Source organism: Tenebrio molitor, chromosome 2 (assembly GCF_963966145.1).
Source record: "Tenebrio molitor chromosome 2, icTenMoli1.1, whole genome shotgun sequence".
Classification (NCBI taxonomy): Eukaryota; Metazoa; Arthropoda; class Insecta; order Coleoptera; family Tenebrionidae; genus Tenebrio; species Tenebrio molitor.
Window position 1 is genome coordinate 16,188,685 of NC_091047.1, and position 26,761 is coordinate 16,215,445.

The window sequence follows — 26,761 nt, forward strand, 5'->3', positions numbered from 1 at the left end:
TAGGGTCAACAGCAGGTCAAAGATGATACACATGATTACAGTTGACAAGACAAAAATGCTGGCTCAGCGTGGTAGTAATTGCAGAAAACATGGGAGGCGAATGGTTTTCTGCAGAAGATCAAGGAAACAAAATTTAAATTCAAATACATACATATTGCAAAATTTTGAATTGGAGACAATAAAAGTCGAAAAAGTTCGATTTGCGACATTAAATGTTGTCATTATTACAATATTTGAAAATAAGGATAATTATATGCCATAGATTCAAAAAATCTTATCAGGTTTAATGAGTAGAGTAAATTAATTAACAAAGTATTTGAATATGTATTTTACACCTTTGTAATTTTTTTTTTAATACCGTGTGAGCAACAATTACTGATTGAGTTGCCAATAAATTCTGGTGACTTTTATGTCATGTTCCAACGAGAAAACCATTTTATTAATAAAAGATTACACAAACTAAGACGTTTAAATTTGAAAAGTATGCCACCTGTCAATAAAACAAACTGAAATAGATATTTACAATTCAGTCTTGAAAATTTCATGTAAAATTTGTTATTGCCAACTGAAACAGTTATTGTTGCTCACCCTGTATAAAGATCATAATATCACTTTATAGTTTTTTGTATCATACTATTTTAAAATTTATTCCATGTATTAACAATTAACGTTTGCAGATAGTGTCATAAATATCATTTCGCCTTTGAAGAAAAATCGGTATTTGCCTCCTAACACTATCACATTCATTAAAATCAAGATCTGCATAAATAATTTCTTCTCCATGCTTAGCTTGAGCTACAACTTTCCCCCATGGATCAGTGACTTGTGAATGACCCCAGGCAATATACCCTTTTTCACCTCTAGCAGGACTAATGGCAAAAACATAAACTTGATTATCTAATGCTCGAGCTCTCTGCAGTAATTCCCAATGTAGTGGTCCGGTAGTCATATTAAAAGCCCCAGGATATACAAGTAATTTACAACCTATAAAAATCAATGTCGTATAACTATTGCATTTATACAAACAAGGTTACCATTTTTTCGATAAAGCTTTGCAAGTTCTTCAAATCGTAAATCATAGCATATTCCCAAACCTACAGAAATCCCACAGATATCAAAAGTAACCAATTCATTACCACCAGATAAAATTTCTGACTCTTTAAATGTTATTCCTCCTGGTATATCTATATCAAATAAGTGTATTTTTCTAAATTTTGCGATCATGTCACCACTTGGGTTCCACACTGTACATGTATTATATAGCTTAGTACCATCTCTTTCTGGAAATGTACCACCTATAAAGTATAATCTCTTAATTAACTTTCACCAAAAATTTTGTTTGGTTATCCACCAATAATAAAAATTGAATGTTTCTTTGCCATAGCAGAAAGCATCTTACTGGTTGGACCGTCAGGAATACTTTCCGCATATTCATTAAAAAACTTTGTTCCATATGGTGAATTAAAACATTCTGGCAGAGCCACAATCTGTGCTTGGTTAGATTTAGCTTTGTCTATCAATTTGCAAACGTTTTCCAAGTTTTTTATACGATCCTTTCCTACTAAACACTGTATCAGAGCAGCTCGGAAACCGTTTTGTAACATGTTGGTACTTTTTTCTGGATAAATTTTTATGAAAGATGAAACTAAAACTATACAACATAACCTGAATTTAGATGCACATTTGTTAATAATATTTACATTTAAGACACAGTTCACCATCTGAAACTGAACGATATCTTGCATTAACATTAACGTCGAGTAGAAGTTGTATTTCACTGAAATCAAAACCTAAAATTCAAAAAACAAAAAAAAAAAACCGCTCCCACCTTGTACATTATATCTTGGGAGTTAAATGACTTAAATGTTTACCATTTATTGTGCTTCCAAATGATTTGTTTTGTACTCTGTTCGAAAGTTTTGTGGTCAAAACAATGCAACTGTAAGTTGAGATTTGGAATAAGAACAGAACAAGAAAGAGTGTATAAAGATAAAGATAAAGCAAAGCTGTGAAGCAAAGTTCAACGTGACGTCAATGACGTCACACAGCTGGATCGAATTTAATGTCAAATTATGACATGCACATACCTGATTTCATTTACGCACCTTGGTGTATTCGTATTGTAATGGTGTCTGCTTGTCGTTGTGTTTTATACCGTTCCATTGATATTTAATTTGCTACTTGTGTTTTATTAGTGTGTCTTCAGACGTTTGTTTAGTCATAAATTATAGTAATTTGGTGAGTTTATAGTACACTTGTTCGTAAGTTTTTAAATCTATTTCTTAAAAAAACGATGGGCCATAGAACTCCGCCCATCACATTTTACAACCCGAGTGCTACGTGGCCACTCAATTTTGCACGTTGACACCGTCATAAGAAGTATTATTTACTACAAAAGTACACCGTATTTTGTTGCATTAACAATAATAACGAAAATAATTTTTCTTCAACCGCGCCTTTACGAAATGGCGCCTTCGTCGGAACAATAAATTGCTTATGTACCTACTTGCGAGCTAAGATATTTTGTTATACATATTAGTAATCCTTGTAACATATATTTTTTTATACAGAAATGGATATTCAGATACCATTCATTTTTGTGTCACTGTTTTCACTTGCAAGTGTTGTCTTGATATTCATCTACAAGTTTGGCATTAAAGAAAAGAGCTATGAAGAAGCATTAGCTGAGCAACGGCACCAGAGTCATATACTACTAGGAATAAAACCGAAATCCAAAGAGAAGAAAAACAAAAAAATAACAAAAAAAGTATGCCTTTTCTGACATTTGTTCAAATTTGAAATCTAACTGAATATTTTTTAGTTTAAAGAGAAATTAGGAACTGAGGAAAATGAAGCTGTGGATGAACCCGAAGTGCCAGAATCAGCCCAAAAAAATGCCGACGTTCAGAAAAAACTTCATGTGGGATTTAAAGAGGCTCCTGAAGATGTATCATCTGCAAAGGTTATAGTGAACAAGGTATGGCAACTAAAGGTTCTTGTATTGCGAGATTTTTCACACCTATAACAGATGACCGCTTGAAAAAGATGAAAGCTAACATAACATAAGATTAGTTTGTAATTTTGCTGTCAGGTCAGGTCATGGTGCAAGCATAAAAAACGTGAAACTGCCATATTTTAAAATGTACAGAACAATCATGTTAGGCGTGTTTATATTAGCTCTTCATAAGCCTGATAAAAAAATGTAAACAAGACAAAGATCAGATCTTGACTACCTCTGCAACAAGGACATAGATATCATAGACATACACAGAGGTAATCGTAAAAAAAATATGTATAGTTGACTCTAGTTGCAAAGAACCACTTGTCATTTGCAACAGCCTTTTTTCAATATTTTTGAACCAAATAAAGGCACAACGGGACCAGAAAATCATAGTTTGGATTTAATATTTTCCATATAAGTACAGTTTTCAAGAATGTAGTTTCAAATGAGTAATGCCGTAAAAGTGCTATTGCAAATGACAAGTGCTTCTTTGCAACTTGAGTCAACTGTATATATTCGTTATTTTTTTACAATTCGTTCATGACAACTGTTATAATAATGACATTTACCATTGAATGATTTGAGTTACTTGAAGCATGAGTTTGATCAGATTTTTTTTTCTTTGAAACAGCCTTTATGAGCACAAAATTTTATGTTACTGAGGCAACCCTCCAAATCCCTCAATGTTCAATTATGTCCCGATTAAACATAAATAATGTCATTCGTGTCAAACGACGGGAAATTTAAACTTTACACTGTTCTAAACGGTTTAATTTTTCCAACGCCTACTCAGCCCAGGATTTCATTTGAACGCCCGATATTATACAACTAAAGGATTGAAAATTCTCGATTATACGAGACGTGTTTCCGGCAACACGTCGGATAATCGAGAATTTTCCATCCTCGAGTTGTATACGGGTAGACTATATCATGAATAAAATATAATAAATAAATAAACAAGTTCCCGAAACCGACTGGGCGCATTCAGTAGCAGAGCGATTTAATGTGACGGCTAGCGCCAAAAAAATGTGTAAGTTACGGCGTCGAGCGAAAATACAAAGGTTGGTCAGTGACGTGGGAAATAGAATAGACGGAGCGTAAGATACACCGCTTTGATTCCCACCTGTACATTTTGGCCCTTACCAAGATGGCCACCGATTGTATTGTTGGTTGCTGTTGCGAAAGTTTTATAATGATGGAGATAATAAAATACAATAAAAAGATACATTAAATAAAAACGGACAAAAAGCCAAATTAATTTATCGATGTTTAAAAAGTACAACTTTTGTTAAATAGTAGTTTATTTAACGAGTTTGTGTGTAAATTGGGTTTTAAAGGCCCACGAGCGCTAAAAAAGGCCCAATTTACACACGAACGAGTTGAATACGTTTCTTGTTCGACGAGCCCCTTAAAGGCTCCAAATCACTTAAAATCTTTAAAATTAGCTTGACGTTTCGTTTTGACAAGTTGTGACATTTATCAAAATCCGTTCACGCAGGAGAAAATTCTCAAATTCTGACTGTGTCGAACAAAAAAGCTGTCTTACAGACTTACCTTTTAAATTTTTGTTGAATTGTTTGTTAAAGTAATGAAGTCTAATTTTGGTATAACTGACAATTATTTGTTTGATTAATATAAAATTATGATTTTCCGAAAAAATTTCAAAATCTAAAATATGGCTATCTATAGGAGAAAATAAGTTAGAGGGTAAAGTAGCAAAAACAACATTACAGATCCTTGTAATGAGTAATGCTAATGACATTATCTATAGAAGGGTTATTGTTCTTTTTTGCAATTTTTAACATAACAAGTGCTAGTCATCTTCAAAAAGTATGAGTTTTATAATTATATGAAAGCAAACAAATAGGTCCTTTTTGTTAATATAAAAACAACACATACGATACCTCTGCAACCCGCGCAACTGACACATAAATGTTAGGCAAATACAGAACAGATTTGCTATTATTGCTGCATAACTTGCCCTTACTTATAATGTTGCATATAGGAATCAACGTTTTACATGGTGATGCTCCGTCTATTCTATTTCCCACGTCACTGAGGTTGGTATATTCGAATATACACAAAGGTTCGTATATTCGAAATCGCCCTGGATACTACAATAACCGCTGTAATACATGGTAACTAAAGAAAATCAAAGATTCTTATTGGTTTATAAAGTAATGAATGATATAGTCGTTACTAGGGTGCCATAAATTTAGTTAGGTTGGAGGCTATGTGGTTTCTGGTGACAAACAAAATATGTCGTAACCGTAAAGTAGCGAATTTTTTGGAACAGTTGCATATGGCTCTATTTCTCGCTAACTGATAGATTTGTTTTCGTTTCACAATCAATTTTAGTTTCTGGCAGCATATTTAGTTGGACGTAAATCTCTCAATTTATAGTAACCAACCTTGGGCATTCTAAATTACTTTTGAAAATTCTAGTTAGATACAACATGAAAAATGTTATTTCCCTAAAAGTTCGAATTCTAGGGAGTAATTTATTTTTGACACGATTATACTACAAAAATTTCTGTTTATATTTTTCATTTGTGAAGTCAAGACTTGAATGTCGTTGCATTGTTTGATCTCCCAGGTTCCACTTCTTCAGAATTGTACAATGACGTGGAAAAGGTAAAAAAATTAGATTACCAAGGTAAACGAGTAAGAATGAAAGCCAGGGTGGATGGCGACTATTAAGATGGGTTCCCTAACGGTGATTCCGGTGGAGAACGAGACTTAAATTCCCCAGAATGATCTTTTGAAAACGAGGCGTCTGAATTTATGGCAATGTTTTCTTTTCAAACTTGTAAAAATGACATGAGTTGTTTCTAAATTAAGTATTTAACTCCCTCCTCTCCCCGCATCATTGCTTATTCTCTGATTTAACAAAATGATAGAGCCACAAAGTGAGAACTTTATTCGCAAAATTTAATAAACATCCAAAATCAGCTATCGAAATATTCAATTTATCCCTGAAAAATGATGGAAGAGGATTTGTAAATCTATACATTTTACTCAATAATCAAATGAGCAATTTTCTTAAATTCTTATTTACTTATTAAAAAGTAAATAGGAAAGTATGTTACACAATTCACTTATCAGCAAGAATACAAAATCAAGCAAATAATAACATCGAAAAGATTGCAAAGAGAAAAGAGAAACCGTTATAACACGGTAGGTACTTCATTGAGCTTGAACAATCTGATGTTGACATGCCTGTAACATGGAGACTCCGTGTAATGATGTGATTTCTTGCGAACGCCACTTGTTCCATCCTTAATAGATTTTTTTTTAATTATTATTGTATGTTACATTTTGACAAACCATTAACATTTTATAATAATAGTTATAACACAGACATACCGGGTATCAACCACCAAACCTGGCCATAGGCACATTACACATATATTAAAATAATATATGAGTTGCTATGAAATATATTATTGTGTAACGTCATACTGACAGCTATAATTATCATCCGTATAAACAATGCCATCAGGAAACTTTTGAAGTAGGTAACGTAGAAAGTAGAAATACTTTTGAAATTTGGAAAAGGGAAGAACGATCACAGAGCAGTATTATGCTCAATACTGGGCAAATTTGACAAAACAATAATATGTTTCATAGCAACTCATATATTATTTTAATATGTGTAATGTGCCTATGGCCAGGTTTGGTGGTTGATACCCGCTATAACACAAAAATTAATAAATATTTAGAGCTCTCCGTTGCTATGAGAAATCTTTGGTGTTTAGAAAAAATTTCGATTTTACCACTTGTAATTTCAGCAAGGGGAATAGTACCGCAATCTCTTTTTAAAAATTTAAAAATTCTGGATTTAGATAACACATTGGTATTTGAAATTCAAAAAGATATATTATTATACTCATGTCACATCGTGAGGAAGTTCCTTAACATTGACACAGAACATAATACACAACAAAGTCAAAATGCGGAGGCGAGACGCCGGTAATTATGTTGATAAGCACTGCACTATTACTTGATAGTAATATCCGTAATAGTGTATGTACTCCGGCAAAATTGCCGTGCCGCCGGGTGGAGGTGGGATACGAATTTTTTAATAAAAAATAGAGCTCAAAATAAAAAACGAAGATACAGTCGCGGACAAAAAAAAGTAGGACAAGTCTTATTAAGAAATTTAGCCAAAATTGAGTTGAGTAAACCGGGGTTACTATAATAAATAAATAAATATTTTCATAGTAACCATAGAAAGGACAAGCAAATTTACATTAGCGAAAAAACATTGTCCTACTTTATTTTGGCCGCCACTGTATGTTTCTAATCACAAACTGGAGATTAAACCTGACAACAGTTACAAGGTTTCATTAATTGCAAGCGTTGGAACATACGGGAAATAAACAGAATTTGCAAGAGAACACTTGATCGGATTCCTAATTCGTACAAGTTTTTTGTGACAGATATCTAATTTTACATTTTATCAAAAGTCATAAATTAAAAAATCATATTAAGCTTGTTCTAAACCTAGAGTTTAATATTTCCAGAAGCAAACAAAAAAAGAAAAGGTTCGTCCCATTTTGATTCACAAAGAAAAGTCTGAGAGTGAATGTGTGAAAATTACTAGCATTGACAGTGTTATTGGCTCAGCCAATCATTTTGAAGAATTACAACCTAAAGATGATTTCGAATTGTTTCGTTCTGTCGGTGTAAGTTACATTGTTAGACCACCAACTTGATGTTACTAAAATTCACTATTATCGAAAGGGCGAAGAACGATTAAAAGACGATGTCGAAAAAAATACAGATACATCAACTGGGACAGAGGGCGATACACAGAAGCAGGTGCATAAAAAACAACAAGAAACAGTTACTGTAGTGTCACAAAAAGAAAATAATCCTCCAATTATAACATCATCAATAAACGGCTTCATTGGTAACACTGGAAAAGAAAAGAAAAAGAAGAAAAGCGAATTTAATACTCTACAACAGCTCGGTGAGAGACCTTTTATATATTAGTAAATAAAACTAAATAAAACTTTTTAATTTCAGCTGGTGATACTAACAGTTCCAACATATCCATTCTTCTTAATTTGGTGCGTAAAGCTGAATTATCGCGCTCAGAAGTTCAGGTACTCATTGATCTGTTACTGAACAAACAGCACGAGGCTCCAGTCGTGTTAGACGAATGGAGCGAGGTAAGCGCTAGTACCTATTATTGTCAAAACTAAGATTCCAAACAAAATAAGAATATAATTTAAAATAATTTTAAACGACAGGGTAAATCAGATCCTGTACAAAAACTGAAGAAACAACTGGCAGAAAAGGATAAATTAATATTAGAAGAAAAACAGATCGTTGCTAGTACTCAAACAAAACTGAGAGAAATTCGTTCCGAACATCAAAATGAAAAGACTGCATTACAACAGATCATCCATAAGAAACAGAAAGAAGTTACTCAGCTCGATCAACAAATACAACAACTTCAAACTCAAATACAAGAAGAAGTAATGAAAAATCACAAATTGAGGGAAGAATATGCCACAATTCAAATGCAGAGACAACAGTTTGAAATGAGGTTGAGCCAAGTTAAAGAGGTACGTATTGGTGGAAGTGAACACTTTTTGTTTCATAATTTATTATTTTTCAGTCAGAAGGTATAATTAATCAACTTCAAAACGACATTCAGGAGTTATCTTCGATCAATGACCAGTTACGCATGGAATCGCTACGTTTAAATGAAGAAAACATCGCAGAAAAAGAACGTAGTCAATCTTGCATGCTTCAGCTGAATAATTTCAAGCACGAGTTTGAGCAGAAAACTGAACGAAATCGTCAGTTAGAGGTTTGATTGTTAAACTGAACAGAGGAAAAATTAAGTAATCGCGAACAATTTTAGGAAACTTGTTTAAACTTGGAACACGATTTGGAAAATATGTTTAAACAAGAAAACGACCTCAAGTCCGAAGTATCGCATTTAAACACTATTATCCAACAACAAAACGATGAAATAAAACTGGCGGAACATTGTAAAAAACAATACCTTGACGATTTGCAAAAACACAAAAACGAATCTAATAAATTAATAAGCCAAGTAAGTCGCAACGATTGTCGAGCGTCAAGTGACATACAGTCATTGCATTTTTTAGCTGAAAGCCGATTTGAGGCAAGCACAAGAAGAAACTTTACAGTTACAAGTTACACAAGTGAACGGTACACTGCAAGAAAATAAACAACACGAAGTTGAAATCTTGAACCTCCATAACGAGTTGTCATCAGTAAAAACGCAACTGATGCAAGCACAAAAAAAGACTGAGATGGACGTGAAAATTGCAAACGCAACAATAGAAGGGTTGCGATGTGAAATAGTTGAATTAAATACGAAATTGGAAGAAGAAAAATCAAAATTAGAAAAGCAAACAATTAAAAACAACGTAAGTATATTTACTTAAATGGTATTTCACGTAACCGACCCATTTATCAGGAATTAAGAACAAAGAATTGGAAAGTTATGGAGGCATTAAATGCTACTGAAAGCAGGATGAAAAGTAACGTAGTGAGCGTTGTAAGTTTTTCATCACTTTCCAATTTTGTTGAGTCATTTTTTAAAATCTTTTATCGTGTAGCAAACTAAATCCAACAAAGATGTGGAGAGAGAGTTCATTCAAAGACTATTCCCAGAAATTAAAGATCAAGAAATTACAAATGCAGACATTTTCGCGAAGGAGGGCGAGAATTTTATTAAGAAATACGTTCACAATTTACAAAACCAAACGGTCAAAGGAAACGACGATACCGACATTCAACAACTTAAATCGCAGTTGCAACATTACAAGAACGTCATTGACAATACGGTAAGAGTGCAAATTGTAGTTTTATTTTTCTTTTAATATATAAAAATGCAGGAAAAAATGTTAAATAAACTCCAGAAACACATTGAACAGGAAGAAATCACCTGGAGAATGGAATTAGCAGCGAAGACAGCTGAATTAGAATCGATAAAAGAACTTCACGGACACGGAGTAAGTTGAGTATAATGTATTATAAAAAAAAATAATGTGAGTTATATGTAGTTATTAGAAAAACTGACACGGTTGGAGGAAGAACTTAAAAAAGAACAAGAGGATAAACAAAATATTATTGCACAGTTGCAAAAATACAAAAATGGTTCTCAAACGGAAAGAGGCCTATTAGAAGTACGAAAATTACGTTAAAAATCGTAACGGTTTTAAATGAATTTTATTCCTTGTTACAGGCTCAAAATTCACCCAACGGTGTCCACTGATACAGATTTAAGTATCTACGAAGTTTTATAACTGAAAAAATTGCTTTCTTAAAAAAACGAGAGGGAATCATTTTGCTTCCATCAGAGTTTTTTAATAACACATCGTGTATGACAAATAGTACTATTTAATTTCAGTTTGTAAGTCGTTTACTGAGTCATTCCTCGCATAAAGTGTGCAATAAGTTAAAAATTCGTACATAATTGTAATAAGTACACCATATTTTTAATAAAAATAAATTTTCAATTAAATAATGTACGTCTTTTTCTATAAAAAAAAAGAAGAGAAAGGTTCCTATTTTTCTTATACACTGCGCCGCAAAATTAACGCATAATTTAGAAAATTAATCGTATTCCTTTTTAGAAAATTTTTCACTGACATTTGGAAATCAAAAATGTTCATTCGCATTATCTTAAAGTTTAAATCCGATACTCATTAGAAAACCACTTTTCATAATGCATCATTTAAAGTTTTTACACAGTATGAGCTAATTTTGCGGCGCAGTGTATGAACTGGACTGTAGGCAGGTTGGATATAAATTTAAAGTGAAAATATGTACGTTACGTTGACTGATAATAATTAGTTTCGTTTTGAGTCTATCAACATAAGGGCTGACATGTAATCCAACAGTCGCATGAAAGTTTGATGGCCAGTCTATGGAAAAATCTCTTTCTGTGGGTCTTACTGTGGCCAGTGGCTAAACCTCGCAAGTAAATAATCGACCGATGCCACGTGAGTACACATGCGACAGTATATAAGAAAATTAATGAGTGGAAACTGCTGGGACACGAAATTTTTTTCTAAAAACGTAAATTTATCTATCGATAAATATCCACTTTTTTGTCACATCACGGTATCACAGAGCAGAATCACTTGCAATAGGATTCGACGGTTCTGCAAAATCAAGTTGGGGAATAAGTTGACGCGAACGACCGTAAGTGACACAGATAACACTGACGAAAAATGTTTAACCATAGCAGAGATAACGTAACCAAGTAACATAATCATAATGGTACCAATTGTAAAAATTTTAATTGACCTCAAACAAAAACAAACATCTAAGGTTAACAATAAAATGTTAAAATTGCATCCCGCCAACCATTTAGCACTCATCGACATTTTGTACCACGGATTTTTGTACACTCCACCGATATCTCTGACTCCACTCAATAATGTCATGTCAGGGCTTACAGGTCGCACAACGTAACTTGATACTTGAAATGCGCAGATAGAATGAGAAAATAAGAAAAAATCCGAGTTGCAAGAAAAACATTTGTGTTTTTTTGGCATGAGTGGGCCAGTTTAAAACGCGAGTGAAACGAGCGTTTTAAAGGCCCACGAGTGCCAAAAAAGGCCCAATTTACACACGAACGAGTTGAATACGTTTTTTTGTTCGACGAGCCCCTTAAAGGCTCCAAATCGCTTAAAATCTTTAAAATTAGCTTGACGTTTCGTTTTCGTTATCAAAATCCGTTCACACAGGAGAAAATTCTCAAATTCTGAGTGTCGAACAAAAAAATAAATGTTTTAAATAAAATTTGTCATTTTCTCAAAAAAATTGTTATGTAGGGTATCATTGGTAGCGTTTTTAAATTCATCAACTTTTTGCGGTGAATTTCAACATTGGTGGACTGTCAATCATAAGTTTTTTTTGTGTTGAACATTTATGTTGTGCAAAAATGTGATGAATAGGGAAACGGATTTGGTGGAAAACTGATGACTGTGCTGACGTCATGACACCTGAAGTGTAAACATAACCTAAACATTTTTTCATTTTCGGCGACTATTATTATTATATGAATAAATATGTGCGACATTAGTCTTCTTGGGACCATAATATTGGTAAAACGGATTACAATGCCTTTGGAAGATTCATCAGATGATGATTTATTAACTTCCTCTGATGAAGAAATTATTTTAAACAGAAGAAAGACTCATGAAAAAATTAGAGAATACGTGAATAATGTTGCACTTTTCCAGTTTTTCCCTCGTTTTGCTTTGACATTGACAGTTTGACTTCGACAAACTATTTTGACATTTCCCCCACTATTCGTCCACCAAACAACCAACTCCCATTGTAGATGGGAAAGGTGAATTTTGGTTGAGCCCAACATGAACATTTTGGTGAATAAAGAAACGTGTTTTCTTAAGCTCAACATAAATCTAACAGTAATAGAACAACGTTTTGGTAGAAAACTGATTCCACCGATTGATCCATCGATGAATTTAAAAACGCTCTCATTTTTTTTCATTCATCATTTAGCTACTACGACGAATGTCTATCAGAAAGAGAAGAAAAAGTGGGGGTTGTTATTTAAAAAATATATTGACGTCATAATTAGGAGATAAAAAGCTGTCAATATAAGTAAAGTATGTACTTAAGAATATGCATTTTTTAAAAACCAAGTTGACCTCTTCGAGGATTTTTCTCAGAAATGAATACTTACTATGGAGGTACAGTCGGAACGTTATAGATATGGATTGGGGACTTGTCGTTAAGTTGGCACTACCAGCAAAAGTAACTAGGCGCGCCAATAAGGTTATTGGAATTTATGACAGATCTCACTAATGTACAGTTGCGGCCGTTGAAATCTCAGACAGGAAAGATTTAAACACTGTATAAATTCCGAAATTTGATTAGCGTAAACAGGATTTTCATCAAGGATTATAAAGTCAGTGTCAGTATTTGACATATTAGGTCAGAATCGCGCGTAACTTTTGAAATGCCGCAATTATCTGATTTGCAAAAATGTGTTTGACTGAGGGACGGTGTGAGTATAAAAGCCATTGCGAGAGAAATTAATGTGGATAATGTTTGACTGACATTTTGAGAAACGTCACTTTCAATACCATTTACAAAGCTAAAAGTTTGGCGTTGTCAAAGTGTCTGAGTTTTCAACGGCCGCAACTGTACAGTTCAATCATAAGTTTTAAGCAACCTTGAGTTTGACAATCCATATCCAAAACATTTGGAGTATATGTACATATTTACTAGTAACTAATATTATCGTCCACGATACTTATTGGGTGATTCAAAATGATTGTGGCCAAGTATGGCAATTATGTACGAAAATTTATGTGGCAACTGTGTGGATGAGGTAGAGTTGTCATTTGTATGAAATTTCTCATAAGCGTGCATTTGATTTTTTTTTTATATCATTACACATTGATTTGACAGTTTTCAAAATTGCGCGACTATGAACTGTCAAAGAAATATCAACTCTACCCTACCCACCCAGTTGCCACATAAATTTTCCTACATAGTTGCCATACTTGGCCACAATCATTTTGAATCACCCAATAGTTTTATCGAATTTATTCCGAATTTTACGAACGCACTGTATTTATAAAAACTATTTCACAAAATTATCAGTTCAATTAGTTTATGAATTTATTTAATTTCGCAATAAAAAAACATACATAAAAGATGTTGGATTTAATTATCTTACAAAAAATTAGACAGCAGTTTTTCATATATCAGCAGGTTTAATGTAATGTACTTAAAAAACGTTATGGCGAACATGGAATGTCTTGTAATGAAAATTTAATAAATATGTCAATATAAAACATCACATTGGAGTGTAGTCCAATTGAACATAAATTTGCCTTACTCCTACTGATGCAAAGATCATCTGTGTATGTGACACAACATATTTTGGGTCGACGTTTTTTGACACTTCTAATTTGATAGCACCAACATAAACCTCACTACAAAGAGTCCAAAAATGGGGTTCCTGCACTGAATAAACACCAGCCAAACTGACAACTTTCTGGTAACATTGTGGTAACACATTATCTAGGGCGTATGGCTGTCTCTGCATTAAAATTATAACAGAATCTTTGATGAGTGCTAACACACTTAGAGCTATCAAAATGGCTATAAACATGGAGCAAATTGGATCAGCTATCATCCAACCAAACATCTGCATTAAGACAGCCGAAACAATAACACCGACACTTCCCAAAGTGTCAGCTAAAATATGAAGGAAGACACCTTTCATTATTTGAGAATTACCACTAGCAACTACGTCAATATCCAAAGCATAGTCATGGGAATGACCATGTGAATTGTGCGAGTGTCCGTGTGAAATGCCATGCGAATGGCCATGACTGCTGCCACCATGGGAATGTCCGTGGCCATGCTGGAATGCATATATTCCAACTAAATTTACTATCAATCCCAGAACTGATACTACGAACAATCTTTCATGCTTTACCTAAAAAATTATTGCCATAATTATGTAAAATAAAGAAAATATAAACCTACCTCAGGTGGTTCAATTGCACGTTCTACAGCTTCTGACATTATAAAGAAAGATATGAACAATAAAAACAATCCATTGACAAAACCAGCTAAGACCTCTGCACGGACATAACCATAAGAATACTTTTCATTTGCTTTCCACTTTGTAATAACTGATGCTGCCAGCCCAGCAAGTAGTCCAGTGCAATCAAAGAACATATGAAAAGAATCCGATATTAAACCTATAAAATAAAAATTAGGCGTTGCAATGAACTTGATGACAAGACACTCACCTAAACTGTTAGACCATACACCATAAATTAATTCTACAAATGCAAATGATAAATTCAGAAGAAGAAACAGGAATAAATTTCTGGAATTTCTATCCGAAAATATTAACCTCATCCATCCGTTAAGTTTTTCTTTGATTCGAGAACCTAAACCTCGATGTAAATTGTCTTTATGCGATAAAGGCAACATTGTTGTTGATTAAAACTTTTCACAAATGAAGAACATTCATTATTGTAAGTGACAAAACATGCATACGTGTTTTATTTTTGTTTGAACCATCTCAATTCTCAATATCAACACGTTTTACTAGTTGGAACAACTTTTAACTTTGTTCATACTTTCTCATAGAACACTAAATTATAGTCTGATTCTTATTTTCAGATTAAAATCCTCTCATTTCAACTAAGATCGAATAAAGAAAATGTTAAAAGTGTCGGCGTGTTCCGACTTTGGTACTTTGGTTCTGTAACAGATGTCAAGCAGCTGTCACTGTCATTGTTACGTCATGTTCTGTCAAACTTTATCTAGGCTGTCAAAGGTGTCATGAGGTCATGAATGACTATCATGTGATGGTAGAGTATATATACAAGTAATTTTTCTGTTTACTGAGCTTATTGTTATTCACAAACAGAAAATTAAGAAATTAGGAATTAAAAAAATATATGAAAAAATCGTTTTATTCGAATATTACTTAGCATATTTTGAGATGAAATTTTACTTGCTTTTGAAGGCGGATTTATTTTTTATTTGATAATGAATTTGGTTAAACAAATGTTTAACGGAAAATCCGGTTAACTGAAGGACTTTGGTGGCAAGCAGCGCCACGTAACGATATCTTCGTCAGTTACATTTCAAACCGTTCTTTGGCGAACGATTCAATTATTTTAACGGTTATTTATGACGAACAGAAGTTTGTGTGTGTTAACAGTGGTTTTTTGTGTTCACAAACCATTATCAATTAACTGAAATATTAAAATGGACTCTTTTACAGAGGTTAGTTTCTTATTGTTAGTATTCTACGTACTTTAATGTTGGTAATTTTTTTAAATTTATCAGAAATTGCTTTCGAGAGCTAGGGAACGGCAGAAAATATTACAAGATTATAGTATTACGAAAAAAAATACTCCCGAAAAAGTTACTTTATCGGAGCCCAATTTAAATCATGATGCAGCAGTTAAATTAATTGACAATTTTACAAGTTCTTCAGAAGGTAACGTTACATCATTCACACGCCAAAATTCATCAACACATATTTCATCTGATTTTTCATCTGCGAAAACTTTGAATATTAAAAATGACAATTTCAATATGGAAATTAAAGTCAGTTCCGCAGAAAATGTCCATGTTGAAGTGCAGATCGAAGAGCAAAATGATTTCAACAGTGGCGAAAATAATCAGAATGACATTGGCCTTAGTGTAGATGTGAAAAAGAGACTAAACAGATTGGGAAAACTGTATGCAGGTAGTTTTTTTTTTTAATGTGGAAAACAAATTTTATTTCAAGTGTCTCACCAAAATGAGTATGTAAAATAACAGCAAATTCATTTTCATCTGGTATTTATTTTTTGTTGATAAATTCTTTAATATTAAAACATGAACAATTTTTTTTTGTACATTCTATGTAGTAGAGGTATTTTCATATTTGGTGGCGGAAACAAAAGACTGAGAAATGTCACAAAATTATATTGTCAGTGTCAAATTTCTCATAAAAGCAGTAATGAATGTCTAGGTAAATTTAAATTTTCGCTAAATAGATTGAAAAAATAAATTCTAAGGAAAGCAATTTTTGTCAGTGCTTCAAAAGGAAAAGTTATTCTCATATAATCAAACGTATTACAAATTATGTCTCTAGTTCGACGAGTAATAACTTTCCTATTGCCAATTTGCTGCATTTCTGTCGAAATCACGAACGTCTTTGAGAAATTTGACACTGACAATACAAATTTGTGACATTTCTCAGTCTTTTGTTTCCGCCATCAAATATGAAAATATCTCTAGCTAATGTTCTTAAGAATCAGCATCATTTTCCTGTCAATAAGAATTCTAATAACTAATACGTACGTACTAAATATATTCTAAGTGAGAGTTTAACTGTGGCCTAATGAACCAAACTTCAAGTGACTTACTATTTTGTAGGAATCATTGCAAGTCACATTTTGACCATTTATATTTTAATTTGTTATGTACCTACAGTCCTTTTGGCTCAGGACTTCCCATTTTTACAGTAAAACCTTAGCCTAATCGTAAGATTTGCCAAAAAAAGTTGTGTTACTTGTTTTGATGAGAAACTGGAATATTACACTGTTTTTCTTTTAGTTTTCCTCTTTTATCAATTGTATGTATTTCAATATTTCTCAAAACTATTTCCTATCTCTATTAAATGTCAATGTGGGGTAAATATGAAATAGTTGTGAGAAATAGTGAAATACAATTGACAAAAGAGGAAAACCAAAAGAAAAAGATTGTGTATTATTACAAATCTCCAAATATTTTATATGGACACACTGCAGGTGGAGAAGATGCAAATATTTCCTCCCCAATTCACCAGACAGAAAGCAAATTTCATGCTGAAGACTTATCTAAAACTCCAAAACCTGAAAATGTGAAAACTAAAAGAGGATTAAGCAAGTTAGCTGATCTTGCTGAAAGTATTAATCAATTTGAAGATGACTTGAATCATGTAAGTTGACTAATTAGTACTAAAACATATCTTCTGTCCATTTGGTTAATCCAAGTACAATTTGACTGGTCATTCATTCAATCAGAATATTATTATGTTCAGTGTATAACAATATAAATTACCAAAAATTTCTGTGTAATACTAACTTTTTTCCAATTCAATCACTATGTATTGCAACATATTCCTTTGAGCGTGTAATTAATAATTCTATACTTTTATAAAAGAAAGCGAAGAGCCCAAAATGCAATAATCGGATAATTTCATATATACAGGCTGAAATCGATATACATTAGACAATATAATTCATGTATCACGTGATCATGAATGATCCAATGAAAACTCGTAAAGTCCTTAGTTGCATGGCTATCACAGCGATAATAAAAAACAAAAAAAATATTATCTTATTTACTTTCGTCGTTGCGATTTTTGATTGAAATAAATTTGGCAGTTTGACAAATAAATGAATAATTTTGTATTTCATTCATTATATTGTCTCGTCGAATATAACACGTGGTATGATTAATCGTCGATGATATTAAATTCGTGAAATTGAAGCAGGACATTTCACTCGTCCTTCGGAATCGTGAAATTTCCAGCTCAATTTCACTCATAATATCATCGATAATAATCATACCACTAGTTATATTATAGCCGAATATAAAACCCTAGGATCTTCAGATCATTTATGAAAATCACGTGCATTCTATTTTGCTGAGGGCAGAAATGTCATGTACAGTTTAAGCACAAAAGTTGAGTACGCCACTGATGTCACGTTAGAAAGAATAGTAAGATTAAAAAGTTATCGAGTGCAGAAAAGATGCAAATGTTTTTGGTTTTTATTCAAAATTCTTACACGTTTTTGCGGCTTTGTGTATTTAAAATGTTTTTGGGCTATTTCATTCATTGTAAGGTTTTGTGACTGTTTTTAAAGCATTTTTGCGGCATTAATGTTTCGATTCGGAAACGGCTCGTTCGGGATGGAATTAAGTTAAATTGGACTTTATAAATTTAAAACGTTTGACCACATTTTCAATTTATTCACTTATTGGAGATACTATGGTTTACATATTATGATGCATTCGTCGTATTACATGAGAATTGAGAACACAAACAATTGCAAAACAATTTATTTATTAAATTAATGTGGGTAGCATTGATTTAAAAAGATTTTGTGAACATTCCAGGTTCACAAAGAAAAGACAGACAGAGTTGTCAAAAGATCGTGGAAGCCACCGGCACCGCAACCTCCCGCCTTAAAGAAATCGAGTCCATCTAAGGTTTTAACTAAACCAAAAGCACCCAACCCGCCACCAATAGAACATTCTTTAAATGATGTAAAATGGGATAAACAAGTACTAGACAGTCTGGTATTTAATATTGACCTAACGAAATAAAAACAATAATAATGAAGATTTTATAGGAATCGCAGGGATTCACTCGTACCGATTCTAGTTCTCGGTTGGTGTACAATTATAATGCAGAGAATGCCCGAAGCGAGAAAGAAAATGTAATCGTCGAGGAGAAGAACCGTGGAACAGCAAAACCGACTATAAAATCACCGCAAAAACACATTTTACGAACAGCTGCAATAGCTGATAAAGCAGCTAGATTTGAATCGACTCCGAATCAAGTTCAGAAAGATCCCGCCTTACTTTCGGTATCTGAAAGGAAAGCGCTTTTCGAAAAAAACAAGGGAGCCGCTTTAATTCCTAAAGCTCCATTTGCCATGGCGACGCCGATCAAATCAAATGCCGTAAATGCGAAAAAAACGACAACCATTCAACAATCGCCGATTCATAAAGAACCTGTGGGATCTCAAGCCGGCGGAATAGCCAGCAAAGTGGCAGAGTTGTTCGAGGCGAAACCCACAATTTCGCAACAGCAAATCCAAAGTAACGTTTATAAACAAAGACAGGAGGAGATGGACGTATTATTGAACAGATTCCACAAAACTGCAGAGGTATTATAATATTTCACGATTTCGTCTTGCACAAAAAAATAAATAGGTACTCCGGAAGTAGTACTTAGTTTGTTCTTTTAAATAAAGCAGTTAAAAATTTTGTTGTTACAAAATGTAAAAAAAACAGTCTTAAATAATGTGTACGAATAATAATTGTTGCTAATAAACTTCAGGTAGAGATTGAAGAAACTGAGTACGACGACGAAGCCACTGAAGAAACTGCAATGGTAGACGAAAAACCTGCAAAAAAGATGTCTATTTGTCCTTCAAGCGATGAAAAAAGAAATAGCACAAACAAAAGATACAGTAAGTTCGTAAAACGTGTACGTAAATAGGAGGAGCAAATATTTTGAAAATTCACTTGTAGGCAAAGCAGACAGTCCGAAGGTTGCCGCGGTTTTGAACGACGTTAAACGGATCAAAGTTTCCCCTCAAAAAACTGGACGTTTGTATCCGAGTTTAACGGATATCGAATCAGTGACCGAAACTGAAAACGAATCTCGATCAGCCACACCGAGTGATAATAGCAGGTGCGATAAAATAACTGACTGGATTTTGTTTTTTCTATGTCTTTCGTAATTTTCTAAATAAGACTGAATTTTATGCGGCAGCATTTCCTTAACCAGTGTATCATAAATGTAATATACAATTTATTTCGCGTAGTAATTTTCTATTTTTTCCCTTTGTGTTTTATTTAGCTTTGAGAACAGTATTGCTGAATCAGGCGATGCAAACACCAGTTTTGGTCGAGATATTCTTCGAGTTGTTTGCAAGGATCAAACTCCTCATCATAAAGTAAGTACACATTTTACAAACATAATATACGATGAACTGCATCAAATAAGACACGAAAAAAGTCAGTGTCACACTTTGAAGCACACAAATCGTGACAGATGCTGCACAAAATGGAAAAAGATCCACAAATATACTTGATTTTTCGTAGCAAAGTTTATGCGAGAGCGACCTGTCTGACGTTTTGGATGACATGGACGATTACATTGATGAAGCCTTAGCTTATAACGGCGCACAGTCAGAAGGTCCGACTCCTCCTAAAAAAGGCCGAAAATCTCCAATCGTAAGGATTTGTTGCGAAAGATTTTTTTTTCCTATGAGAGAATTTCTTTTGCAGGAGTCTTCACAATCTTTCAAATACAAACATTTCCAGAATGACAATACATTTAAATCTCCCATGAAAAAAACTGTTGTTGATGTCGCCGAAAACCTTCCAACTCACGTCATCGACGGCGATAATATTCTACCCTTGACACACACCGTCAGTTTTTATCGAAAACAAACGCAAACATCGACCACTCCAATAAAACAGATATGCAGACAACCTTTGGAAGAAGAAGCGTCAGAAGTTTGCTCAGAAGATCAAGAACTGATAAAAGTCAAAATGGCTCAGTTGAAAAACGAAGTGACCAAACAAGAAATGATCATTTCTCAAACCAGTCAAGCCCTTAATCTGTGCAATTCAACACCGGAATTTATGGGTTCGACCGAACAAGTCGAGGCCGAACGTGTTCTGCTTCTCTCCAGTAATTATTATCGTTGCCATTACTTCGGAGTTGCGCTCACTCATTTGTTTACAGCCCATCGACGACAAGCTGCTCTGCACGAATTACAACGATTAGAGGTGGAAAAAACTCTGAGACCTCAAAGACAAACATCAGAACGATTGCCTCTACAAAAAGGAACGTTGACATTGTCTAAAATAGTGCTGCCTTTAAAACAGAAATATGTTACTGCACTAGCTGCAGGTATTTTGAAATTGTCCAACAAAGAAAAAAACCTAATCGGTATTTTCAGCTGGGGGTAAAGGCCATCACGTTGTTTGTTTGGTCAAATATGCGGACCAAGTTCTGCCAACTCCGTTAGTTTCAACGATCGCTTCCAACAGTAAAAACCCAGAATTGGAGTTGTGCATACCGGGAGTTGTTACGCTGGAAAACATCTACAATGATTCTACCGTCACGTTCGAAGTGTACTGTCTGCAAGCCCAAGAAGAAGTTCTCCCTCACGAAATCAAGTATCATATAAAAAAGGTTGTTTATTTTGTGCTTTTATTCTCCCTTTCTAAGTAGCACGTTTTTATAGCCGAGTACTAAATTAACCCCAAAAAAATCAAAACAGGAATCGCGTTTAATACGACCCGTACAAGAATCACCAGCAGGTCCGCATGTTGTGCGTTCACCCACCTTCGCTCTCATGGGATATGTTGTATTTTCCATGGGAGCTGCCAAAAAAAAGCAGTGGAGTTTAAATAACGTAAGTCCACATTTGATTTATTCCATGATGATTAAAATGAATTCCCAGGCACCTTCCATGAGTCCCTTGGAAGGCATCGTTGAAATGTGCACTTGTTGCGATTTGACGCTCTCCGTCGAACATCGAGGTTTTTTGACAATGTTCGAAGATATATCCGGATTTGGTGCGTGGCATCGTAGATGGTGTCTTTTAAAAGGCGACACCTTAAACTATTGGAAGTATCCAGATAATGAAAAGACAATGGTAAGATTTTTTTGTTTCGTTGATCAAAAAGTAAATTTGTTGTGTGCAGCCACCCATCAACTCTATAAGTTTGAACGATTGTGTCACAAAACAAGTCGGGCCTGTTAGTCGTGACATTTGTGCACGATTACACACTTTTTTGCTCGAAATAGAAAGAAGCGGACATCCTCAAGATAAAGAAAGTTTAGTGACGGTTTGCAACGGACCCAAAACCACAATACGGTAAAACGTCTTCCGATTTTTGTTGCGCATCTAAAAATCAAACGTTTCAGCCATCTTCTTTCTGCCGACACAAAAGAAGAGCGAATCGAATGGTGCAACAAATTTAACGCAGCTCTGTCTGCTCTCCAACGCATGGGCTGGTAAAAATCCCGAATGGCTGTTTTGGCACTTTCCGATTTTTGATTTACGAGCAATATATTTTTAACGTACTTTTATATTAATCTTTATATGGTGTAAATAATCATTTAATTAAAAAACTGTATTTGTAATTTTACAAGATGAAGGTATTGTACATTTAATGGGTTAAAATTTTAAGTGTGGCACATTCACTTTTTGAATTGTAACAATTATTGAATTTTTTTAATATGAAATAAACTATTTTTTTCTCAATTTCTTCGCAACACTTTCATTTTTCACGTCTAAATCGGGCGCTATGGATTTGAGCAGAGTCTGGTTGCAAAACTTCCCAAAGAGAGTGGTCAACAAGGCCACACCGTAACCGGTTGCTCTTTCTCCCTAATCAAGCAAGAGAAACTTTAATCAACAAATCTTTGAAAACTAGAATACTATTTGAGTAATATGTAATTAATTATGTTACATCCACTCAAATTGCATTCACGCTTCTGTAAAGAGACTTACACAATGAACTGGCGTTGCCATGTCAACGTGCATCCAAATGCCAGGATAATCAAATCCTAAATGGGCAGCTATAAATAATCCCGCGCAACTTGACTGGGCATTGCTGCGATCTGCAACTGAATTTTTCATGTCGGCAACGGCCGATGAAAATTCAGAAAAGTGCAACTCGGGACAATACGGTATCGGAAAAACTAAATCACCGGAAACCAAACCGGCTTCCACTACAATAGACTCCCAATCCTCACTGTTTGTTAACAATGCGGCGTGATACTTTCCTGTAGCAACACCCTAAAACAAATTACATATTACTAAAATGACTGTCTTGCTCGTTCAATCCACCTGCGCTCCTGTAAGAGTCGCCATATCCAGAATTATATTCGCTTTCAAGTCCTTCTGGGCGTAAGCGACACCGTCAGACAATACTAGACGTCCTTCTGCGTCAGTATTGTTGATTTCAACGGTGCGTCCGGAATATAATATGTGTATGTCGTCAGGCCTACAATAGTTAATGTTAATAATAATTGTTAATGTCTCTCGAGTGAAATTGTGAGAAAACGGGTTTTACAGAGGATTTGTAAAAAAAAATGTAAGTGCTTACTTCGTCGAGTTTGGTCCGACGGCATTTTCAGCCAAACAAAAGACGGCGTGTAAATTTTGGGTAAAATTCGCCTTAACCGCTGTGTAAAAGGCTCCCAAAATTCCCGCAGCACCACCACAATCCCTCTTCATACCCGGCATGGCAGTCTAAAATTTGTGTTTACGTACAAATCAGAAAATAGTAATGAGTACCGGCGTACTTTTCCCTTGATACTTAAACCGCCAGTGTCGTAAACGATTCCTTTCCCGACCCATGCCACTGTTGAATGGGCACCCGGAGGAGTGTAACTGAGAACAGCCAATGCAGGAGGAACGGTTGCAGCTTTGCCGACACCGTAAATCCCACCGAAACCTTTCTCCGCCAGCTCTTCACCCCTTATTACAGTCGGTTCAATTTTTAGGGCATCTCCGATGTTTCGAATTTCCTACAACGATAGCAATAATGCACAAGTTTTCTTTTTATTGTGACTCTTTACTTGTAAAAAATTATCAACGTTCATCTCATTACAAGGTGTATCCACGATTCGAGCCGCGAGACGGATCCCGGTGGCAGCATCGTCTAGAACTTTTAATTCTTCTGGTGTTAGTTCGGTGGCCTCGTCTCCACTTTCTGTGCAACAAAACGATAAACTAACCATAATTGACAACTGTTTGTTTTACTAACCAGAATTTGATGGCACAATTACGAATTCCACCGAAACTGTTGTGTTTTCATTGCTGGAACCTGTCTTTCTGCTGTAGACGGGAAAGGCTCTCGCAACGGCACAACCGCTAGCATACACATCGCTTCGTTCGCAAATTATCTATCACATAAAAAAATTACTTCAGAACATTTTTTGTCTCGTAATTGGCACTGACCGGATTTTTTAACTTTAGATATTTTTGGTTATGCCGGTTATGTTTATTCTATTACAAAAATGAACCTTTGATGGTAAATTTCAAATTTGCCAAATTTCATTGTTACCAACAGATTCAGTCGTTCTTGATCACACTGTACATATTTGCGGAAACAAAACCGGTGCTAGGGTTTCTAAAGAAATCCCGATAACATTTGCGATGGGATTGTAAAATAGTGTTAAATTTTTGCCATTATCAAAAGCACAAAAAGCATACTTAGTAATAATTGTATGACTGTTTCGAGGGCGATTCGATACCCGTGATTGTTTTATTTTCAAATAAGTTTTTTTTTTGTAAATAGACGAAAGATGCACCACAAGCCATTGCAGCCTTTTTTTTGTTACATATATGAGGTAAATTTCGGACTAATTTAATCACTTTATACAGGGTGTGTCGTAAGTCGCGGACAGCCTTTTAAACACGGGTTCAGTGATGCCTACCAAGTGATATAAGCATGTTTCCAAATGGTTTTCGGACATTTTTCCTCAAACTTTAACATCAAAGAAGAAGACTAATTTTAACATACTTATCGCTATAACCACTAGTTGTTCTTAACTTATTTTTGATTCGTTTCGAACACCTATTTTGTTTATAACACAGATAATTTCAGTTATGATAGGTTCTTATTCTAACATTTGAAAGCTCACTGTGTCTCAACGAATTTAGATAAAATAAAACTAACAACCGTAGTGGATACTCGAAAGTGAATACTTCCAAGTTCCAAGAGCGTATCCGCGACTTTTGACACACCCTGTATAACATGTTTTTATTACAAACTCTTTTGCATACAATTTTCAAGTGGAATGACTATACAAAACTGTAGTTCTATCTTAAAATATCACTCACCACAATACTTTCATCAACTCCAACTGTGCAGCTCTGAACTAGGCGAGTAACAGCGTGAGCTCTCGACGGGGTGTTATGTCGACTGCATTTCACTGGTAGAGCCGCGATCGTGGCCAAATTTAGATAAAGCGAGCAACTGTCAGTGGGTGAAGGGTGTAGACTAGAAACCGCAACCTTGAAGACATCTTCAGTAACTCTGGGCTCGAGTTTGTTTCTAATATCTTGAAACTTCAACTGGGTTAAGTGTTTCACTTGGCCGATGATCACGACGGGGCTCTGATGGGGGTCGGTTTTGGTTAAACCACTATGAAAAACCAGTTTCGTACTCATCTCTGCCGTCATTTTAACAACTGCAAATTTAATCTCACTCAATCGGAGTGTTTGTGAAGAACTTATCGCAAAGATAACACGGATCGGGGATGTCTCAATTTTTCAGATATAATTCTAAATTTAAGTAGCGAATGAGTGGTTGGCACAGGCCACGGAGTAAAATATACCACTTGACTTAAACGATCGTCGGTCAATAAACATTTATTCTTACAGAAGTTAAAAATTACCTGATACCTAGTTAAGTTACATCCTATTTAATTTAATTGAAAATCAAAAAGAGAATTGTACTCTTAACCTTCATTCTCAAATATCTACAAAATACATACTCGCGCATGCACCACAACGGTTATGATATTAGTATTTTGGAGTATATATTTTCATTTGGAAAAAAATGAATTGCGAAATCGCCTCCAACCACACAATCAGATCACATAATACCTAATATGTAGAACTGCTAACTGCGAACTTCTGCTGACTGATCAGCACTAATCAACAAATCGACAGCAACAGGGCAACAGCCCAACAGCTAAGCTAAATACAGATTTCTCTCTTTAGCACGTGTAGAAACAACTATCTGGAAACAACTCTGACAAAAACTAGAACGCCAGTGCTGCCGTTATTTGACATAATAAAGTCCTAGAATCAGTGTTGCCAGACCCATCGAGTGACATTTCGGTAGATCAACTCGGAACTTTTCGGTAGGTTTCGTAAAAAATCGGTAGATTTTTTAATTTCTCGGCACTGGACGTATTTCTTGTAATAAAACGATTGAATTTTACATAAATAAAAGCTACGCTCTTTCACACCCTCATCATGGCGTAATTTAAACACAAAAAAAAATAGGGCATTTAACGGAGTTTGGTGTGGATCACCCCTTCGATTCCAGAAATAACGGCACATCAACCAGTCCAAAACAAAACGCCTTCCAGTAGACTGAAAAAACTAAAAAGCAATATTTCTATGAAGTATAACGTTGGAAAAACTTGCAAGAACTTCACGGTTTTTACGTAAACAAAATCGCTGTTTTCCATTTAATCCTAGAAATATTGTCATAAAACAATACATATTACATGGCATTATTAAATTTTTAATTCATTATTTCATTTCTTCGAAAAGTTTCCACGTACAACATACTACATAACATGATAATTTTCCGGACTTATATGTTCAGAAGCATTATGAACTGTTTCATATAATGTGTTTTCGTTTGTTGCAGCAATTTGAATTTTCGTGTACGTTGAATATGTAAATTTCCCTTACTGTGTTTAGTCAAACTTTACTT

General features: G+C 34.5%; 5 protein-coding genes across 16 annotated transcripts; 2 read left to right on the plus strand and 3 right to left on the minus strand.

The window, feature by feature from the left end:
* Positions 1 to 263: 263 nt before the first annotated feature.
* LOC138124782 (omega-amidase NIT2) lies at positions 264 to 2,227 on the minus strand. Of its 8 annotated transcripts, none has more exons than XM_069039949.1 (5): positions 2,088 to 2,227; positions 1,701 to 1,777; positions 1,352 to 1,645; positions 1,035 to 1,295; positions 264 to 984 (listed from the first exon to the last, which is right to left on the minus strand). In XM_069039949.1, the coding sequence occupies exons 3-5, from the start codon at positions 1,602 to 1,604 to the stop codon at positions 665 to 667; spliced, it is 834 nt and encodes a 277-aa protein (XP_068896050.1). In that variant the 5' UTR covers positions 1,605 to 1,645; positions 1,701 to 1,777; positions 2,088 to 2,227; the 3' UTR covers positions 264 to 664. The 8 variants fall into 8 exon arrangements, with proteins under 8 accessions (XP_068896050.1, XP_068896046.1, XP_068896049.1 ...); XM_069039945.1 differs by having other exon boundaries at positions 1,352 to 1,651; XM_069039948.1 differs by lacking the exon at positions 2,088 to 2,227 and adding an exon at positions 1,872 to 2,030.
* On the plus strand, positions 2,098 to 10,517 carry LOC138124779 (ribosome-binding protein 1-like). Of its 2 annotated transcripts, XM_069039939.1 has the most exons (15): positions 2,098 to 2,238; positions 2,571 to 2,767; positions 2,822 to 2,977; positions 7,528 to 7,689; positions 7,748 to 7,976; positions 8,033 to 8,178; positions 8,260 to 8,577; positions 8,631 to 8,825; positions 8,880 to 9,074; positions 9,130 to 9,414; positions 9,465 to 9,545; positions 9,607 to 9,834; positions 9,886 to 10,002; positions 10,054 to 10,176; positions 10,236 to 10,517. In XM_069039939.1, the coding sequence occupies exons 2-15, from the start codon at positions 2,573 to 2,575 to the stop codon at positions 10,263 to 10,265; spliced, it is 2,460 nt and encodes an 819-aa protein (XP_068896040.1). In that variant the 5' UTR covers positions 2,098 to 2,238; positions 2,571 to 2,572; the 3' UTR covers positions 10,266 to 10,517. The 2 variants fall into 2 exon arrangements, with proteins under 2 accessions (XP_068896040.1, XP_068896041.1); XM_069039940.1 differs by lacking the exons at positions 2,098 to 2,238; positions 9,465 to 9,545.
* A 3,119-nt stretch (positions 10,518 to 13,636) lies between these two features.
* On the minus strand, positions 13,637 to 15,295 carry ZnT86D (zinc transporter 86D). Its single transcript, XM_069039943.1, has 3 exons — positions 14,800 to 15,295; positions 14,531 to 14,748; positions 13,637 to 14,480 (listed from the first exon to the last, which is right to left on the minus strand). Exons 1-3 carry the CDS (start codon positions 14,984 to 14,986, stop codon positions 13,833 to 13,835), a joined length of 1,053 nt encoding a protein of 350 aa, XP_068896044.1. The 5' UTR covers positions 14,987 to 15,295; the 3' UTR covers positions 13,637 to 13,832.
* Positions 15,296 to 15,426: 131 nt separating this feature from the next.
* On the plus strand, positions 15,427 to 22,560 carry scra (scraps). Of its 3 annotated transcripts, none has more exons than XM_069039937.1 (17): positions 15,428 to 15,790; positions 15,854 to 16,007; positions 16,119 to 16,259; positions 17,308 to 17,477; positions 18,662 to 18,844; positions 18,898 to 19,437; positions 19,611 to 19,743; positions 19,805 to 19,967; positions 20,136 to 20,232; positions 20,381 to 20,512; positions 20,567 to 20,975; positions 21,030 to 21,197; positions 21,247 to 21,482; positions 21,535 to 21,705; positions 21,754 to 21,948; positions 21,998 to 22,170; positions 22,221 to 22,560. In XM_069039937.1, the coding sequence occupies exons 1-17, from the start codon at positions 15,773 to 15,775 to the stop codon at positions 22,312 to 22,314; spliced, it is 3,177 nt and encodes a 1,058-aa protein (XP_068896038.1). In that variant the 5' UTR covers positions 15,428 to 15,772; the 3' UTR covers positions 22,315 to 22,560. The 3 variants fall into 3 exon arrangements, with proteins under 3 accessions (XP_068896037.1, XP_068896038.1, XP_068896039.1); XM_069039938.1 differs by having other exon boundaries at positions 15,429 to 15,790; positions 16,131 to 16,259; XM_069039936.1 differs by having other exon boundaries at positions 15,427 to 15,790; positions 15,854 to 16,259.
* On the minus strand, positions 22,415 to 26,087 carry grsm (granny smith). 2 transcript variants are annotated; one of them, XM_069039941.1, is made up of 9 exons: positions 25,918 to 26,087; positions 25,150 to 25,499; positions 24,071 to 24,209; positions 23,883 to 24,016; positions 23,607 to 23,831; positions 23,408 to 23,553; positions 23,149 to 23,305; positions 22,810 to 23,097; positions 22,415 to 22,686 (listed from the first exon to the last, which is right to left on the minus strand). In XM_069039941.1, the coding sequence occupies exons 2-9, from the start codon at positions 25,489 to 25,491 to the stop codon at positions 22,546 to 22,548; spliced, it is 1,572 nt and encodes a 523-aa protein (XP_068896042.1). In that variant the 5' UTR covers positions 25,492 to 25,499; positions 25,918 to 26,087; the 3' UTR covers positions 22,415 to 22,545. The 2 variants fall into 2 exon arrangements, with proteins under 2 accessions (XP_068896042.1, XP_068896043.1); XM_069039942.1 differs by lacking the exon at positions 25,918 to 26,087 and adding an exon at positions 25,707 to 25,839.
* Between the last annotated feature and the right edge of the window lie 674 nt (positions 26,088 to 26,761).

What these genes read in the sequence shown, in the direction of transcription:
- LOC138124782 (XM_069039949.1), bottom strand. Translation starts at nt 1,604, where the DNA reads ATGTTACAAAACGGTTTCCGAGCTGCTCTGATACAGTGTTTAGTAGGA. An exon ending in ACATTCAATTTTTATTATTG is followed by an intron (nt 1,296 to 1,351) that starts GTGGATAACCAA and finishes TATACTTTATAG; the next exon opens with GTGGTACATTTCCAGAAAGA. An exon ending in AAAGCTTTATCGAAAAAATG is followed by an intron (nt 985 to 1,034) that starts GTAACCTTGTTT and finishes TGATTTTTATAG; the next exon opens with GTTGTAAATTACTTGTATAT.
- LOC138124779 (XM_069039939.1), top strand. Translation starts at nt 2,573, where the DNA reads ATGGATATTCAGATACCATTCATTTTTGTGTCACTGTTTTCACTTGCA. An exon ending in CAAAGGTTATAGTGAACAAG is followed by an intron (nt 2,978 to 7,527) that starts GTATGGCAACTA and finishes TAATATTTCCAG; the next exon opens with AAGCAAACAAAAAAAGAAAA. An exon ending in AAAGTAACGTAGTGAGCGTT is followed by an intron (nt 9,546 to 9,606) that starts GTAAGTTTTTCA and finishes TTTATCGTGTAG; the next exon opens with CAAACTAAATCCAACAAAGA.
- ZnT86D (XM_069039943.1), bottom strand. Translation starts at nt 14,986, where the DNA reads ATGTTGCCTTTATCGCATAAAGACAATTTACATCGAGGTTTAGGTTCT. An exon ending in TGTATGGTCTAACAGTTTAG is followed by an intron (nt 14,749 to 14,799) that starts GTGAGTGTCTTG and finishes TTTATTTTATAG; the next exon opens with GTTTAATATCGGATTCTTTT. An exon ending in GTGCAATTGAACCACCTGAG is followed by an intron (nt 14,481 to 14,530) that starts GTAGGTTTATAT and finishes ATAATTTTTTAG; the next exon opens with GTAAAGCATGAAAGATTGTT.
- scra (XM_069039936.1), top strand. An exon ending in ACGTGTTCTGCTTCTCTCCA is followed by an intron (nt 20,976 to 21,029) that starts GTAATTATTATC and finishes ATTTGTTTACAG; the next exon opens with CCCATCGACGACAAGCTGCT. An exon ending in AGCAGTGGAGTTTAAATAAC is followed by an intron (nt 21,706 to 21,753) that starts GTAAGTCCACAT and finishes ATGAATTCCCAG; the next exon opens with GCACCTTCCATGAGTCCCTT.
- grsm (XM_069039941.1), bottom strand. Translation starts at nt 25,491, where the DNA reads ATGACGGCAGAGATGAGTACGAAACTGGTTTTTCATAGTGGTTTAACC. An exon ending in AATTGTGCCATCAAATTCTG is followed by an intron (nt 24,017 to 24,070) that starts GTTAGTAAAACA and finishes TTTGTTGCACAG; the next exon opens with AAAGTGGAGACGAGGCCACC. An exon ending in GTTTAAGTATCAAGGGAAAA is followed by an intron (nt 23,554 to 23,606) that starts GTACGCCGGTAC and finishes CACAAATTTTAG; the next exon opens with ACTGCCATGCCGGGTATGAA.